This window comes from Hypomesus nipponensis, chromosome 3 (genome assembly GCF_054491055.1).
Source record: "Hypomesus nipponensis isolate SF chromosome 3, ASM5449105v1, whole genome shotgun sequence".
Lineage (NCBI taxonomy): Eukaryota > Metazoa > Chordata > Actinopteri > Osmeriformes > Osmeridae > Hypomesus > Hypomesus nipponensis.
In genome coordinates, this window is record NC_140363.1 from 12,820,881 (window position 1) to 12,836,524 (window position 15,644).

General features: G+C 46.2%; 2 protein-coding genes across 2 annotated transcripts; one reads left to right on the plus strand and one right to left on the minus strand.

The window, feature by feature from the left end:
* Positions 1-28: 28 nt before the first annotated feature.
* Positions 29-2,695, minus strand: rsad2 (radical S-adenosyl methionine domain containing 2). The gene is made up of 6 exons (XM_084676806.1): positions 2,229-2,695; positions 1,975-2,136; positions 1,264-1,493; positions 947-1,096; positions 720-752; positions 29-594 (listed from the first exon to the last, which is right to left on the minus strand). The coding sequence occupies exons 1-6, from the start codon at positions 2,566-2,568 to the stop codon at positions 430-432; spliced, it is 1,080 nt and encodes a 359-aa protein (XP_084532932.1). The 5' UTR covers positions 2,569-2,695; the 3' UTR covers positions 29-429.
* On the plus strand, positions 2,695-6,590 carry cmpk2 (cytidine monophosphate (UMP-CMP) kinase 2, mitochondrial). The gene is made up of 5 exons (XM_084676796.1): positions 2,695-3,575; positions 3,768-3,882; positions 4,150-4,351; positions 4,627-4,860; positions 5,890-6,590. Exons 1-5 carry the CDS (start codon positions 2,907-2,909, stop codon positions 6,008-6,010), a joined length of 1,341 nt encoding a protein of 446 aa, XP_084532922.1. The 5' UTR covers positions 2,695-2,906; the 3' UTR covers positions 6,011-6,590.
* The last annotated feature ends 9,054 nt before the right edge of the window (positions 6,591-15,644 follow it).

The following is a 15,644-nucleotide window of genomic DNA, read 5'->3' on the forward strand; positions in this document are numbered from 1 at the left end:
ACCTATCTCAGTCACATGCAAGATTAAGTGAAATGTCATTCATAGATTGATTTATTTCCATTATGCAAAATATACAGAAGAAACATTTGAAAGTAAAACAGGGCAGAACATTCACTGTTATATTTCAAAGTGCAGATGTGCAAACATGCATTGCTCCATTAAAATGCATTAGTACTGTACTCAACATACACTCATACTTCATTGAGTATATTTTAAAGCTAATTTTAGTCAACAACAAATATTAACTTAAAAACAGATTGTAACAGGTTAAAATATAACAACAAAGAAAATAGGCAGCCAATGTAATTATCCACCAATCTGTGCATCACAATTGCAGAGCAATCACATGAATATATACCATTATTATTTATACCATCATTCTATTGCTAAAGTGCAGCAGTAAACAAACCCCACATCTACCCACACTGATCACCACTCTAACTTCATGTCAGCTTTGCTCCACACATATTTGCCTCCTCTCTTGAGGAACATCTTCTCATCAAAGCCGCTGAACTGGATGGCCGTCTCCACCCCTACATCCAGGATGGATTTGGAGGGGTCTTTCCTCCCCTGGGTGCAGTCCAGGAAGCGCATCTGGGAAACAACAAAACCATACATATATGGGTTTGATGGCTTAGGAACCTCAGGATTGGTGCGTGAATGCGGACCAATGCAGCCAAACAGTATTGTGATATCACAGAAAACAATAAACAACTTACATATTCATCCAGGATGAGGTAGGAATCTCTCATCTAAAATGATAAACAGAAACAAACCTTAAAACCTTGATGAACATAGTTTGTACAATGAAGGCACAAAATGCCCAGCAGGTTAATAAGTGTGAGGCACTGCTTATGTAACAGTGTGATGTGCATCACTGACGTGAGATGTGTGTGACAGTGGGAGTGGGAGTGCAAACCAGACACTACCCCGAGACGTTTCGCACCTTCTGATTGGACTCTGGAACCAGGCAGGAAATGCTGCTGTGTCTGTCCAAAAAGTCCTGGAAGTGCTGGTCGCTGATGACAAACCTCTCGGCCTCCCTCAGACTGTTCTCCCCTGAGTTCTCGCCGCCAATCAGCAGGCACTGAAACACCTAGAGGCACACACCACACAAACACACACATACTCAATACGCTGACTTACAAACAGGGATGTAAAACCATATGCTTTCCTCTGCTTTATCCTTTATCGGTCTGTCTGTCTGGCCTGTAAAGTGTCTTTAGAGTGTTCAGGTTTCTGTCTTTTGTCCAAGTCTTATACCTTCCAGCGAACAGGGTCCAGCCGGGTAATGTTTTCGCTCATGTCTTCATCCATGTTGAAGGTGTTGATGACAGAGTTGATCTTGAATGCCACTTTGTAGTTACAGCACCAGTTACGGACTTTGTGGAGGTTATCCAGGTGGCTCTTCCTGCCCTGGGCTCTGCCAATCAGCTGATTGGTCTCCTCGTTAAAGCTGTCACAGGAAATGGCCAAGATGTCCAGATACTCCCCTGTGATGATCATGTAGGAGTTGGACATTTGTTTGAAACCGTTTTTTGTTGTTGATTAACAGGATTTAGCCCTATGATCTTTTGAATATGAAAGTAAAACCTCAATAACCCCATTAGTTTGAACATGAGTTATTAACTGTGTTTAATTAATTCATTACAATAATGGCGCCATCTAGTGTTTAAAATAATATATCGATTTGTGTGGGGTGTTTTGAATGTAGTACCATGGTCCTGGAGAATATTGTTTTGTCTCACTGTGTATTGTTTAGCTGTGTATGTTTGAAATGACAATAAAGCCAGTCAACAGGATTGTGAATTTGAGGCATTCTTGATACAGGAATTTACACCAGCACACACTAACGGTATGATGTAATTGAGTTAAATTTAAAATGAATGTAGCACAATATGAATAATGAATTAATTAGTTAATCTTATTATAATGATACAGCAAATCCATTACAATTTTAATTTGATATCTTACCATACTTCTGGAACCATCTCTCTTTTATCAGGCTTCCGTTGCTGACGATACTGACACTGGGAAGCTGGAGGTCCTGTTTGCAGTACTGAACCAATTTTCCCAAAAAATCTCCTCGGTCGTGCAAAAACGGCTCTCCACCGGAAAAGTTGATCTTTTCCAACCCTAAAATGTATATAATAACAAATGTCAATTTTTGAATAAATTAACATTTATTTAGGTTAGATTAAACTAGTTTTGTTATTGTAAAAATCTACCTGCTTCCTTTAGTAATTTCAGACCCCTTTTTGCCTCCTCAATGGGAAGAACAAAAGATGTTTTCGCAGTGTGGAAACAAAAGCCACATTTATAGTTACACTGCCGTGTAAAATGATAATTGACGCTGGTGGGTGCCACTGCAGACTTCTTTTCGCCCGCATCTAAGGTGGGAACTTCAGGTGCGCCTCCCAAATGCCGATTTGTCCCTCCAAGAAAGCAGTGTGTCCTGGACAGGACGGTAGCTAATATGCACTGTAGTTTATTAATGCACAGATCCAAGAGCGCCTTCAGAAACAATACTTTAGTAGACAGCAGCATTTTCATAACTTCGGTCTTCATCTGAATTATGCAGAAACATTTGACATTCCTTTATATTGATACTACCGCTTGCAAACAGTGACGTAACGAAAACGATGAGCTTTTCAGGCCGGCTCGCCCGGTTTCTGGAGAGCATGAAAACAAAACTTAACAGTTGTCTGGGTATAGCAAGTGAAATACAATGTTTATGTTTGTGGGCGGTGATATACTGTAAACGATCCCGTGGTGAAATGACAAGACGGTTTTTCTTTCGATTCAGTTGTGCTTTCTACACAACCCTCATTGCAAATCGCTGATAAGTTTCTTTTTCGACTGAAATTACTACCCATTTCGGCAGACTGGGTGCGCTTAAATAGCAGATGCTAATGGATAGAGGGAAGATCATTTGGTCTATGTTGGGCCATGCTTTTGGGTCACTCAAGTTTGGCAACAGCATAAAAAGTAGAGGCATTATGTCTAGGTTTGGAAGTTGGTCGTCGTGTGTTTTCTTTGTTGAATTAGACAAGTCTGATCCCATTTATTTTTCTCTGCAAGACAGCAAACGCAACGAGTTGTTACAGGGGTTCAAAAACGTATTTTCTGATGGAAAATGCTACTCGCTTCATGTCGACGGCAATGACAGAATTCAGAAAGCAAAGTTTTACGCTAGCCTTAAAGACAAATTGATGAACGAATTGCCTTCAGACTGTCAGATTCACAGGGTGACGTCATTTCAGCCTCATGTCATAGACTATGTCAGTAAAGGGTATTTCCTCAAAGACTTTTCAAAGTCTTCAGTGGCAACTGAAGGAATTTTGAAGGAACTTCTCCACGGTTATCCAGTGGTCGTGTGCTCCTATGTTTCCGGCGGAGGAGGCGGCCAGGTCTCGCAACACCTGTGGTCCCGCACAGAGAGCGGCAACGTGGAAGTCACGGCTAGGTACAGTGTGGTTCCCGCAGAGGCGCCGGACTACCATCCCTCAACCCTCAACATAATCAACTCTGATGTGTTCTACAGTTTTGAGGATGCCTACAGTGTTCTAGAAGAGGTTTGGATACACGGTTATTGTAGCGTACTCCATGATAAACATAAGTTCAGCGATCTGTGTTTGTCTGATTCAAAACAGACAATGCCACACTCTAGTGGTGGTTAGCAAAACATCAGGAGGCAATACACACACAAACGCTCCTTTCAGATCTGACACTGTACACCTTCATGTATCATGTGTCTTTCCCTGCAGTGTGGTGATGTGGTCCCAGGGTCCAGGGATGTTCTGGAGCTTGTGGACCAAAGACTGCAGACTGGAGAGAAAACACACCATCCTGTAATTGTCATCGAGGGATTAGACGCCACAGGTTAGTGTTGTGCTACCTCACTAGGAAAGCTGCTTCATTTAAATACAAAGAAACTTGAACGCAATCGCTACCAACTATTAAATGAACGGGAATGCCTTGTCTTTTTGGGAATTAGGCGTACTGCTTTGGTCATGAGTGCAACATGCTCAGCCAACTGAGGCACACCATAGTTCCAGTGCTAACGTTTCACTTCCTGTCTCCCCTACCTCCTCTCTTCCTACCCCCTTCCTTCCATCTTCCATCTCCCACTCCCCTTTCTCTCTCCAGGTAAGACCACCCTGACCCAGTCTCTCAGAGAGGCTCTGGGGGCCAGTCTGTTGAGGTCCCCTCCCCAGTGCCTGGCCCCCTGGAGGGGCCTCTTTGACCAGGAGCCCCCCCTCCTCCGCAGGGCTTTCTACGCCCTGGGTAACTACATCACCGCTGGACAGATAGGCCAGGAGGCCACCCACACACCTGTCATCGTGGACAGGTGAGGACTACTGAGAGATCCCCACAGGGAAACAGTGAAATGGTTCATTGTCTCTGAAAGGATATCTGTGAAGAGCGTAGAACAACTCAGGAAAGAAAAAGAAAAGGAAAAAAAAAAAGAAAGAAGAGAAAACAATAGAACCATCCACAGGAAAATCTAGAATAGAATAAGATGGTTGGACATCAGTGTTAGTTAACTAATAAACACAGTATTCAACACCCATATCTACGCATCCAACACAGTGCTGTCTTTGTTGCTCTGGCCCCTCTGCTCAGGTACTGGCACAGCACGGCAGCCTATGCCATCGCCACGGCCGTGGGGGGCAAGGTGAGCAACCTGCCAGAGGGGGGTTCTGAGGTGTACCGCTGGCCTGGCGACCTGCTCCAGCCCAGCCTGGTCATCCTGCTGACCCTCGACCCCCAGGAGAGGAGGAGGAGACTCCGGGGAAGGGGGCAGGACAAGACCCAGGAAGAGGAGGAGCTGGAGGCTGACCACCTGTTTAGGCTGAAGTAAGACACAGAATGTGGACATTTAGAAGTGCAAGTGGGTGTGTATGTGCTGGATGTGTATTGGGATATTCTCAATTTTTACTAGGTCTCCATTTGCATTTCTTTATTTGTTCCTTTTTACCTGCCTACCGCCACCATATTTAGTATATATATATATATATATACTAAATATGGTGGCGGTAGGCAGGTAAAACGTCTCTATAGACATGTTGCATGTAACCATTGAAATGAGGCAACTTTTTAAAACACTCATTACCTCACTGCAGGGTTGAAGCGCTGCACTGCATGCCTGGTTCAATTGAACAGACGTGAAAACATGCTCGATCATGCCAGTGTTGGGATTGAATTGCATAGATAAATGGCACACACACTTTACTGTGGCGTATTGACAAGACACTGCATCAACGGACAGATTTACTGAGATGCACACACACACACACACACACACACACTATCTCTCTACTGTACCTTATTGAGTTGGGTCAGTTCAGTCTTAGTCTGAGCCTTCAAACACTTAACAATCAATTGCCCTCCCAAGGGGCACCAGCTGATGAGAAGCCCAGTGATTACTCTGGGAGCTGGCGTGGTCCATTAAGCTGGTCTAAACTCACTGGTGCTAGTCAGTCAGTCAGACAGAGACTGGTCGATGGCTACCTTCATTTATACTGGACAATGACATCATGGCTTCTCTGCCACATGGGCTAGCTGTCTTGACTTTGCCTGGCTGGATTGGAAAAGATATCACCTTCATGCTTTCAGGCTTGTTTATCATCTCAATCTGACCTTTAATATGTGATCATACTCACCATATTTGTACAGAATGTCCCAGTGTTCCATGTCCTTGTGGCGTAGTGGAACAGATCACAGATCGGTCCAGAACTGACCTTTGAATACTAAAAGTGTATCCTTGATTGTAACATTAGCATATAAATCACTTGTTATGTAGCATAGTGTATAATGTCTCTGGATGACCCAGTTAGTGAGAGTGTGTGTGTGACATGAAAACTCTGCTCCTCATCTCGCCCACAGAGTTGAGGAGGCTTACCACAGGATTGAGGGCCCACCCTGTGTCACCGTGGATGCTAGTCCCTCTCAGGACCAAGTGCTCCAACAAGTGTTACTTTTAATTAGGGACAAATGCCACTTGTAAACAGCTCCTCCTCTGACAACCCTGCACCAGGTGGCTGCTGTACCAATTGACAACATTAGATGGCAGTAAAGTGTTGTTGAAATGCCCCAACCAGAGGAAGGGAGAGTTGGTGAAAAGATTATATTCACAATGGCTTATGGCAAGGGGCCAGACTACACATACAGCTACAGCACACACACTTACACACTAACACTAAAAGCCCAGCCAGGGCATGTCACAACATGTCCTATTCTGCGTGAATGGCATGGGTGAGATGATGGGAGTGTTATTGTGAATGCTATAGTGATCTGTCAGTAGTCATATTTATGGATACAGTCTAAGGGCTCACTATGACAACCAGCTTTATTAGGCCTGAACTCCAGGAAATGAAAGGGAGGGTTTGTATATTCATCAATCACTTTGGTTTCATTTATACACGGCCCACCGCCCAAGTCCAAGACCAACTTTCTGCTTTCCTTTTGAAGTAACTGGTGGAGATTCCTTCCAGGGTTTAAAACACACACTAACCTGTGATCCATTACACATAAGAATAACACTGCTTATTTGTTGGATTACGGTTTCAAATTAAAGGAAACGTGAATTAAAGACAAGTCTGGTTGTGGCTTATTTTCTGAACTGGGAAAATCATCCATTTTGGCTGCACAGTTAGTGTATGCCTTACACTATACTGTACTGTGTCAAGGCTGTTTACCTTTCACTTGGTGGGACTTGGACATAGACTCTACTGGATACAGCTGCTTTGTAGGGGACGCTTAACTGTACGGCTGTAAGTCTGCTTTGGACAAAACACATCTTGGCCTTGAGGCAAATGCTGTTTGACTGAAAGGATTTCACTGATGTATAGAAATGAAAAAGTACAGGATGTACTTAAAGAAAGACACAAATGCACACACACACAACACTTAAGCAGGCTACATACCGTAACTCTATTATATAGGGGGGAAGTGTATGTTTGGCCTGTGATGGCAAGATTAATTGGAGGTTTTAGTAATTATGAGCTTGGCAAGCCTGCAGGCTGCACAAGACAGAGTGACCCATCTCTTCTGGCAAGGCACATCAGCACAGAACTCACCACTGCAGACCACATTCATATGGCAATTAATGGTCCACTGTATATCAATGTCACCCTGCGCTCCCACACACACAAGGGCCAGGTCTCCTGCACAAGCCTCCGTCCCTGTGTTTAGAGGATGAAGAGGTGTGTGGGGCTTTTGAGCCAAAGCGTCACCTGCAATCATAAAGGGATGGAACAGTCTAGGTTCATTCGGCAATTTCTGGAATTGTAATGTCTGAAGGCAATGGACTCTTTAGGTATCCCTGACAGAGGAACTGTGATTTATACCTTCACTTCACAATTCAAGTTGAGTTTTACTCCTGCTTTTATTCACCACCACATTCACATTCTCACCTCAGTGTGATGCAGGGTAGAAGTCAAGCTCACAGACTCTCAGCCAGCACAAAGAAAACCCACCCAGCCAGCCAGCCAGCCAAATCTGTTGTCTCCGTCCAAGAGGAACAGGTAGATAGGCCTTGACTCCGCAGCACCACTAAGTATACCTCACACTGTATGGGGCCACTTTACACTACACTCCTCCCTTCAATATTTCATCTGCACAACAGAGCCGGCCGGGGGAGAGGAGAGAAGCCTCCCTGAAATAATGAAAGATCCAGCAGGGATGCAGCACAACAGCAGCTCTGGCTCCAGCCTAAGTAATAGATCAAATGAAGGCTGTCCCTCAGATCATTAATAATGAGTGTGGTATGGGGAGGGAGGAGGGAGGGAGGGGGAAGGGGGTTGAAGGGTGGTGAGGGGCGGGGCATGGAGGTGGTACAGAAGGGCGTGGGGGGGGGGGGTGGGGGTGGCTGGTGGCCTGGCACACAGCTTTCCTCCGGGCCTGACTTGGCTGCCTGATCAAGCGGCAGTCGGAGGCGTTGCGCGTGTGATGTTTCGGGCCGAGGGACCATCTACTACTTGTAGTATCTCCCCACTTTTATCTGCCAGAGAAACCAACCACATTTTGTAGGACATTGTCCAACAAAATGGATGGATTGGAATGCACAACGTTAGCCACCCCGACTTCCGCTGCCACCCCTCGAGCAGCATGCGGGTGAACTTGTTGGAACACGGTGGTGCACGGATCGGGGCAGGGGTGGAAGGGGGGGGGGGGTTGGCGGAGCGGGCTGGCAGGGAGGGGATGGACGCTGTCTGGGACCAGGGACCGGAGCTGGAAGGGAGAGAGAGAGGGATTCCTTGGGACCATCCAAACCCTTCTGTGAGCTTTAGCTCTCTCAAAATCCTCCAGCTGGTGGGCATGCTTTGACCTTCCTCTCCAATCCCCCACTTCCTCCACACACACACACCAAACTTGGTACCAGACACACAAATATGAATGTTGTTGAAGAACAGTTTCAGTTTCTATTGTCCAGGCAAGTGTTGTTATCTATGTGTGTGTAGTTGATATTTTCAGTCTTCCAGTCTAGCTACTGAAGTTGCTTTGGACACGGTAAGCACCATAACTAACTAGGTAGGTAGGTCAGTAGGTAGATAGGTAGGTATTGTAGATACAGTAGGTAGTGTCTAAATCAAATCAAATGTATTTGTAAAGCCCTTTTTACATGCAACATGTCACAGAGGGCTTCACATACGCCCATAGAACTGCCCCTCAACCAATTTAAACCCTCAAGGAAGACAAGGAAAAACTCCCAGAAAAACTCCCAACAGGAGAAAAAATTGAAGAAACCATGGGAGGAGCAATTCAGAGAGGGATCCCCTCCTCCAGAGGCGGTTGGTGTGAGAAAGGAGCAGAACACAGGCTAAACATAGTCATACAGTGTCAGTGTCTAGGTAGTTTGTGGGTAGGCAGATAGATAGATAGATAGATAGATAGATAGATAGATAGATAGATAGATAGATAGATAGATAGATAGATAGACAGACAGGGAGGGAGGGAGGGAGGGAGTAGGTAGGTAGGTGTAGAGGGGGGTCGGGAGATGGGTAGAAATGGTGGGAGGGAGGTGATTGGATGAAGGGCCCACTATCTCTCTGGTGTCCGGACAGGGGGATACAACACCAGGAACGGTTAAATATTTGAACATGCTGTGAGATCTCATTAAAAACTGCATATCAGCCCACTTAAAGCCTCTCTCATACACTCTGGTGGAAGATAGCTACAGCTCAGCCAAGTGTGACAAAACAGTTATTGTCTATTTACTCTCCAGAACTCATGATAAATTCTAATTTCCTGTCACATAAGACAGCCTTCACCATCGTATCTGGGTGTGATTGAGATTCAGCTGAGCTCCAACAGCTGCAGACAAGCAGAAATAAACCAAAACAAAACAATATGACAACCAGACTAGACTAATATTTCCATAACACACACGGAAAAACACGATGGAGTACAAACTTTGGCTCTCTGGAGTCTTCTGCCTCCTCACAAAATCTGGGCAATTAATTCTGCACATTGTTAGGGGCTCCCTATTTTTAGCCAGGCTGCCCTCTCAAATAAATTGATTTCCTGTGGTGAAGTTGGAATGTTGGTTGTGTGCTGTGGAGTGTTTTTTTACACACATACCGTCCTGCTTTCCCCAGAGGAATAAATCAAAGACAACAGTGCAGACTACTCCACAGCTGCGCGTGTCTCTTTTTATTTTTGAAAACGGTTTATTTTTGTTTCACTTCCATTAATGCTCTGGCATCTCTCCAACTTTATCACAATCAACCGTCAATAGAAAGCAAAGAAGCTAGTTTCTCTCTCTCTCTCTCTCTCTCTCTCTCTCTCTCTCTCTCTCTCTCTCTCTCTCTCTCTCTCTCTCTCTCTCTTTGTCCATCTCTCTCCTGAGACAGTCTGGTTCTGTTTTCCATGGGCCCTGTCACAGAACTGCGAGGTCAAAACCAGCTAAGCTCTCAGATAGCAACACTATTAAAACATACACGGCTACACATAAATAAAAGTAGAGCAACTTGATCCTAGATTCCGGTTCAGTGTCAGGGGAGGCACTGAGCTTTGATGAACACCACCAAAGAGAGATAGTCGTTGTTGGGATGGGGGTTGGCATGAAATCTCTCTCAAGGGGAGAAGAGGAGAAATTACAATGCACAGACTTGGCAAAGAACTGTAAAAATACTGCAGAATATGAATCATCAGGCCAAGCAAATGTTTTACTAGACTAACGTATTGCCATCTCGTATAAAACCCAACCTCATATATCAAACCATTTCTTAATTATTACTCTATAACTCCCTGTGTACAACACTTGCTGAGGTACTGAGATACACGTACATTTTTCATGAGTACAATTTCTCGATCCAAATGACCAGGGATTTGGCTTGGATCACATTTCCATCACTGCCTCTCCCTGCCTTTGTCACAGGCGGTGAAAACTGCAGGAGAAAAAAAGCCCCAGGGTTGTGGAGAGAGAGAAAAAGAAAATACAGCACCGGATCCCAGTTCCTTATCCTAACTAAGCCACGCGAATCCCCCTACACCCATTTAGCTTTCTCACTCCACAGCTCTCCTGTGCAGGCGTTTGCCTACTTTGCAGTCCTCTCACTACTTCTCTGAAAATATTGAGTTGATAGCTGTTCATCTCAATAATCAACAGGATATGTGCACGCCAGCCAGCAGGACTGGGGAGCTGGCTAACAGTAGAGTAGGCTTCCCACTGGCTTTACCCCACTACGCTTGCCACAAGTCAGTAGTTCCTCTCCAGTTACAGTTATGGGATCTGTCCTTGGGGGCTGTGGTGGTTCATATACTTCCACAACTCTCTCATTCGGCTTCACTGCCTCTGCTGTCCATCAAGCAAGCGTTTCTTTTTATGTATTGTATTGAAATCACCAACAGATACTTTGTACAGCGATTGCAATATTTGAAACACATTTTATTATTTATCACTCTATCTTGTGACATTATAACCTATAGAGTGGTCCAATAACCTCACCATAGACATTTCCAAACAACAACTTGTCTTCCAAACACCCTCTACTATCGGTGCTCTAGGTTGTCAGCTAGCTAGCTAACTAGCTAGCAGCCATCCATCTCTTCTCCACTTGCAGCCATGCTGTCAGAGCACAGAGCTCCAGCAGCAGCTGCCGGTGGCAGGTGTAATCAATATGGACTCCAGAGAGAGTTACTCTACCAGAGGCCAGTCTCTGCTTTCACCTTCCTTGGTCTCTCTTGGGAGTCTCCCCACAGGCAGACAGGCAGACAGGGAGGGATGGGCTACTGATGTCTCTTCATGTCTCCAGGCTGTGGTGGGCACAGTGTTGCCCTAATGACTACTATTAGTCAGATGGAGTTGCATCATGTTGCTCGGATCAGGATGTTCATTGTGCTGTAAAGGTTTCTTCAAAGGGGAGGATCAATATCAAACTGAAATGTGTTTTCGGAGTCACACTTTGGAGAACAGACAGTGTTTTTTACGGCTTGATTGGCCCTTCGTGACTCATTCATAATGGTCATGCTTTGAGACATGCTGTCTGTGACCCCCAAAGCATTCTGGGCCCTGAGAAGGAATAACAGAACACTGAAAACAAGCCTGGAGAACTCCAGCCACCCTGGAGTGGACTAGCTGTCTGAGTCGGAGTGATTAATATGTACGGAGCAACATTATAATGTGAGAAGTCAGCTCCAGTATCCCGGCGGTGGCCTGCTCTATTGACTGACTCTGCTGCAGTCCTGACTGTTCGGGGACAAGGCTGCTCTTTTCTCTCCGAGCCTGACACTGCTGCACCCAGAACACACTGAGGCACTGACAGTGTGTGTGTGTGTGTGTTTATGTAAGTGCGAGAGTGTGTCAGTGTGTGTGTGTCTGACTCTCTTTCTTTCTCTATCAGCCCTCCCCTCTCTCTTCCTCTGCCCTTGTCAGTGGACCTGTCTTGTCCGACCCCTTCGCTGAGTGGTCTTCTCTGTGAAATCCCCTCTTCCCTCACCGCTCAGGGAGTCACCTGGGAGGTGTAAATAGCACAGCCGACACACCACATGCCAGTTTGACCACCTGACCACCTGTACCTCTGACCATTCCCCTCCATCAGATGAGCTTTCCCCAACTGAAGGATGAATAGTGGACCTAAGTGGTTAGGTTATCCCAGTTCACCCACCTACATGGACGGGGGAAGTTCAGGAGATAATGTGGCAGACTGGTGTGGAGCTATAGTTTTTTTGGATGCACCTCTGTGTGCTTTAGCGCCGGGAGCTGAATACCATTCCTGCAGTGGTTCTCTGGTTACGTTGGGTGTTGTTATGGAGAAGTTGGACTGAGACACCACCTGTTCACATGGTGTAAAACCATACCGGAGGGACTATGGGAGCTTGATAGGCATGTGTCTAATATTTATACCGTTTTAGCCCACATCCCCACTGGCTGTTGAAAACACAGTGGGGTTTATGGCTTTGCACATACAGGCAACTTGAGTTACATAGGCGCAGTAAATGAGAACTGGGAAAGCGAGAAATCGAAACATCTGAAAAGGCAGATATGCCGTGATATAGGGACTACTGTGCGGATGGATATACACTCCGCTCCACCATATCATAAACACCATCCATCACAACACTAATCTTTGTCTCTGTGTTCCTACGCAAATATGGTGACAATACCTCATTCCAATGCAGTTTGAAGTCAGTCCTTCAGGATGACTGACGCACCACAGCGACTGCCTGCTCGTGAGTTATGGCCTTTGCAGCACCGCACGGAGTCACAGCACTGATATGGCTGTGCAGAAGTCACTCTGTACGGAACAAAACAATGAAACTGTCAGACGGGCAGGTTTGATGTTACCAGCGACTGTGGTGTGTGTGGTGGCAAGGCTCAAGTGGCAACCACAAGCCATGTTATTTTACACTGCAGTGTCTCCAGCCAGTCTGCACAGGGCCGCTCATAGTAATCAGATAAGATCATGTACCAAGGAGTGAGACGGGCTCAGCGCAGGATGCGACGCTGGCTGAATGGGAGACAGAGATGGGTGAATGTGTGAATGTGTGTGTGTGTATGTGTGTTTACACAGTTCTTGTGTACACACACGAGGGTGTATGCTTGAGAGAGGATGCCTGTGCACACTGTGAGGACTGTACATGATCTCCGCTCGGTGGGATCTCTCAGTCGTGGGTGAGCACTAGAACCTGGACCTTAATGTGCAGATATGGAGGATGTTTATAAAGCTGCCAGGCTCAGGGCATCATTCAGCCTGCATTATCAGAAGCATTTGATTGGCTGGGAGGTGGGCCTCTGTGCAGGTTCACCCCGGGGCCAGCCGCCACGCACATTTCAACAGCTCATATTTCACTGCAGTCTGCTGAGGGGGCCTGCCTGTTGCCTGTCACCTGGTCTCTCTCTCTCTCTCTCTCTCTCTCTCTCTCTCTCTCTCTCTCTCTCTCTCTCTCTCTCTCTCTCTCTCTCTCTCTCTCTCTCACACACACACACACACACAGATACACAAACACAGATACATACACCCCCCCACCCTACAGACACTCAAGCACACATTCAGTACCACACATGCACACACAAACCCGCACAAGCACACATACACATGCTGTACTGTAAATACAAACACACTCACGCATTCTGTTCATTTTCAGACAAAATGCTAGTATAATGTGTTGTTGCTGTAGGAAGATTGCCCAGTTTGTTGTCATACGTCACTCTCTAATTGCTTGATTGTGTTATGCAACACGCTTTTTAATTTGACTGTTTCATTAATCTGGGATCTGGGCGCTATTTCACAATGGGTTTCTGGATAGTAATTGTTGAGTTGCACAAGAAGAAATTTGTTTTAAAAAAACAATAACATAATGAGCAAGGAGATTAATTGAAATGGTATATTATTTTTTGTGAAATGCATCATATTCATAACACATTGCTGTGTAACTCATGAGCATCATCTTACAAGACTCGAATCCGCTGTGGTGGTTAAGTCTCATTTTAAGGGGATGGGGGTGGTGTCAAGGGCCTCTCTCTTCTCTGAGGACCTGGGTGACATCTCTCCATGCTGGACAAGGAGCAAAACCATGTCTGACCCTCCTCTCCGCCCCCCCAGCCCAGGGACACATGGTTATTTTTCAAATGTTTTTCTTTCTTTCTTTTGCTCTCTCCTTCTCTTTATCTCTCTCTCTCTCTCTCTCTCTCTCTCTCTCTCTCTCTCTCTCTCATTCTCTCTCTCTCGTTCCTTTTTAAATTTTTATCAAAAGTGTTCCTGTGCGAAGTGCTCCTCTCAGAGCAGGTAGCGGATTCCCCTGCCTGTCCTTGTCCTTGTCGAAGGGACTGGAGGGATCAGTGGTGTGATTGAGCAAGGCTGCCTCCTCCAGAGCACCAGAGGAGCAGCTGTTCTCATAAAAAATGCAGGCAGACTGAGGCTCCCTGGCCCAGACCAGACTGAACCTGGACGCCGGTCCAAAGCTTTCATTCTTGCTCTGGAGAAAAAACATGTCCTCCATCCATCCCGCCATCCATCCCTCCATCCTCCTCTCCCTCCTTCCCTCCCTCCCTCCTGGCAAACTGACAATTGCCAAATTCCCCCTCGCCATGGGTGGACAGTGTTGGAGGAACTATTGCTGCAAAATGCCTTGTAGTTGTTTAAGTATTTTGTCTCATCCGTTAACAAACGAGCATGGATTACCTCAGTTCTTGTTCTTAAGAAGAGTTCAGCACAAGCAGGAGTGTTGAGGACTGATATATCTGAGTTATCTTGGGGAAGGCAGCAGCATGTTCGCAGTAACACCACAGAACCGCCTTCACATCAACCGCCTCAGGTTCTTGGCTTAGCAGGAAGCAACGGAGATGACACGCAGCTCTTCTGGAACATTCCAGCCTTTCCCAGGCCAACTTGTACAGTTAGATAATGCAGCGTAGCTGTGATGTGTAGACTAAGGAGCCCTGAAAAGGGATACACAAGTCTAGAGAGGCCCACACAGCTGGCTAATAGAATCAGAGGTATCCATCAAAAGGTTGTGTAAACCCTTACCGAGACAGCCAGGGTCTAAAATCATGGGTGAACCTGGAGGATAAGCTCTGGCATTAAATATTGTCAACAGAAGATACAGTTTGGCTCATAATGCCCATGCCTTTGTAGAGTTAAAGGGGGATTTGGGATTGGGATGGACATTCTGGGTTTTCTCAAATGGTGATGGTGTGTGTGTGTGGTTGTATGTGTGTGTGTGTGTGTGTGTGGGAGGCAGACAGGAGGTACTGATGGATTACAGACCTCACCTCTGAAGCTGACCCCATTACTGTCTCAGCCCTCTTTCCACCTCCCACTTCACCCCCTCCTTCAAACCCCACCTCACCCCCTCCTTCAAGCCCCACCTCACCCCCTCCTTCAAGCCCCACCTCACCCCCTCCTTCAAACCCCCACTTCACCCCTTCCTTCCACCTCACCCTCCTTCAAACCCTGACCTTACACTTCTCAACCCCCCAAACCCCCCCTCAACTTGTCCACACAAAGACCGAAACTGGCCCTAACCTGTGCCGGACCCCTTGAGGCTGGGCAGGACGGGGTGGGGGTTGGTGGTGGAGGGGGGTGTTGTCCATATGAGGGGGCTGATTGAACATGACAGGCATGCTGAACAGTGGTCTGCCTCCTCTCTGGTGGCCTTGCAACACTAAATCCAGGGAGCTTGAGATTTATGTGGGG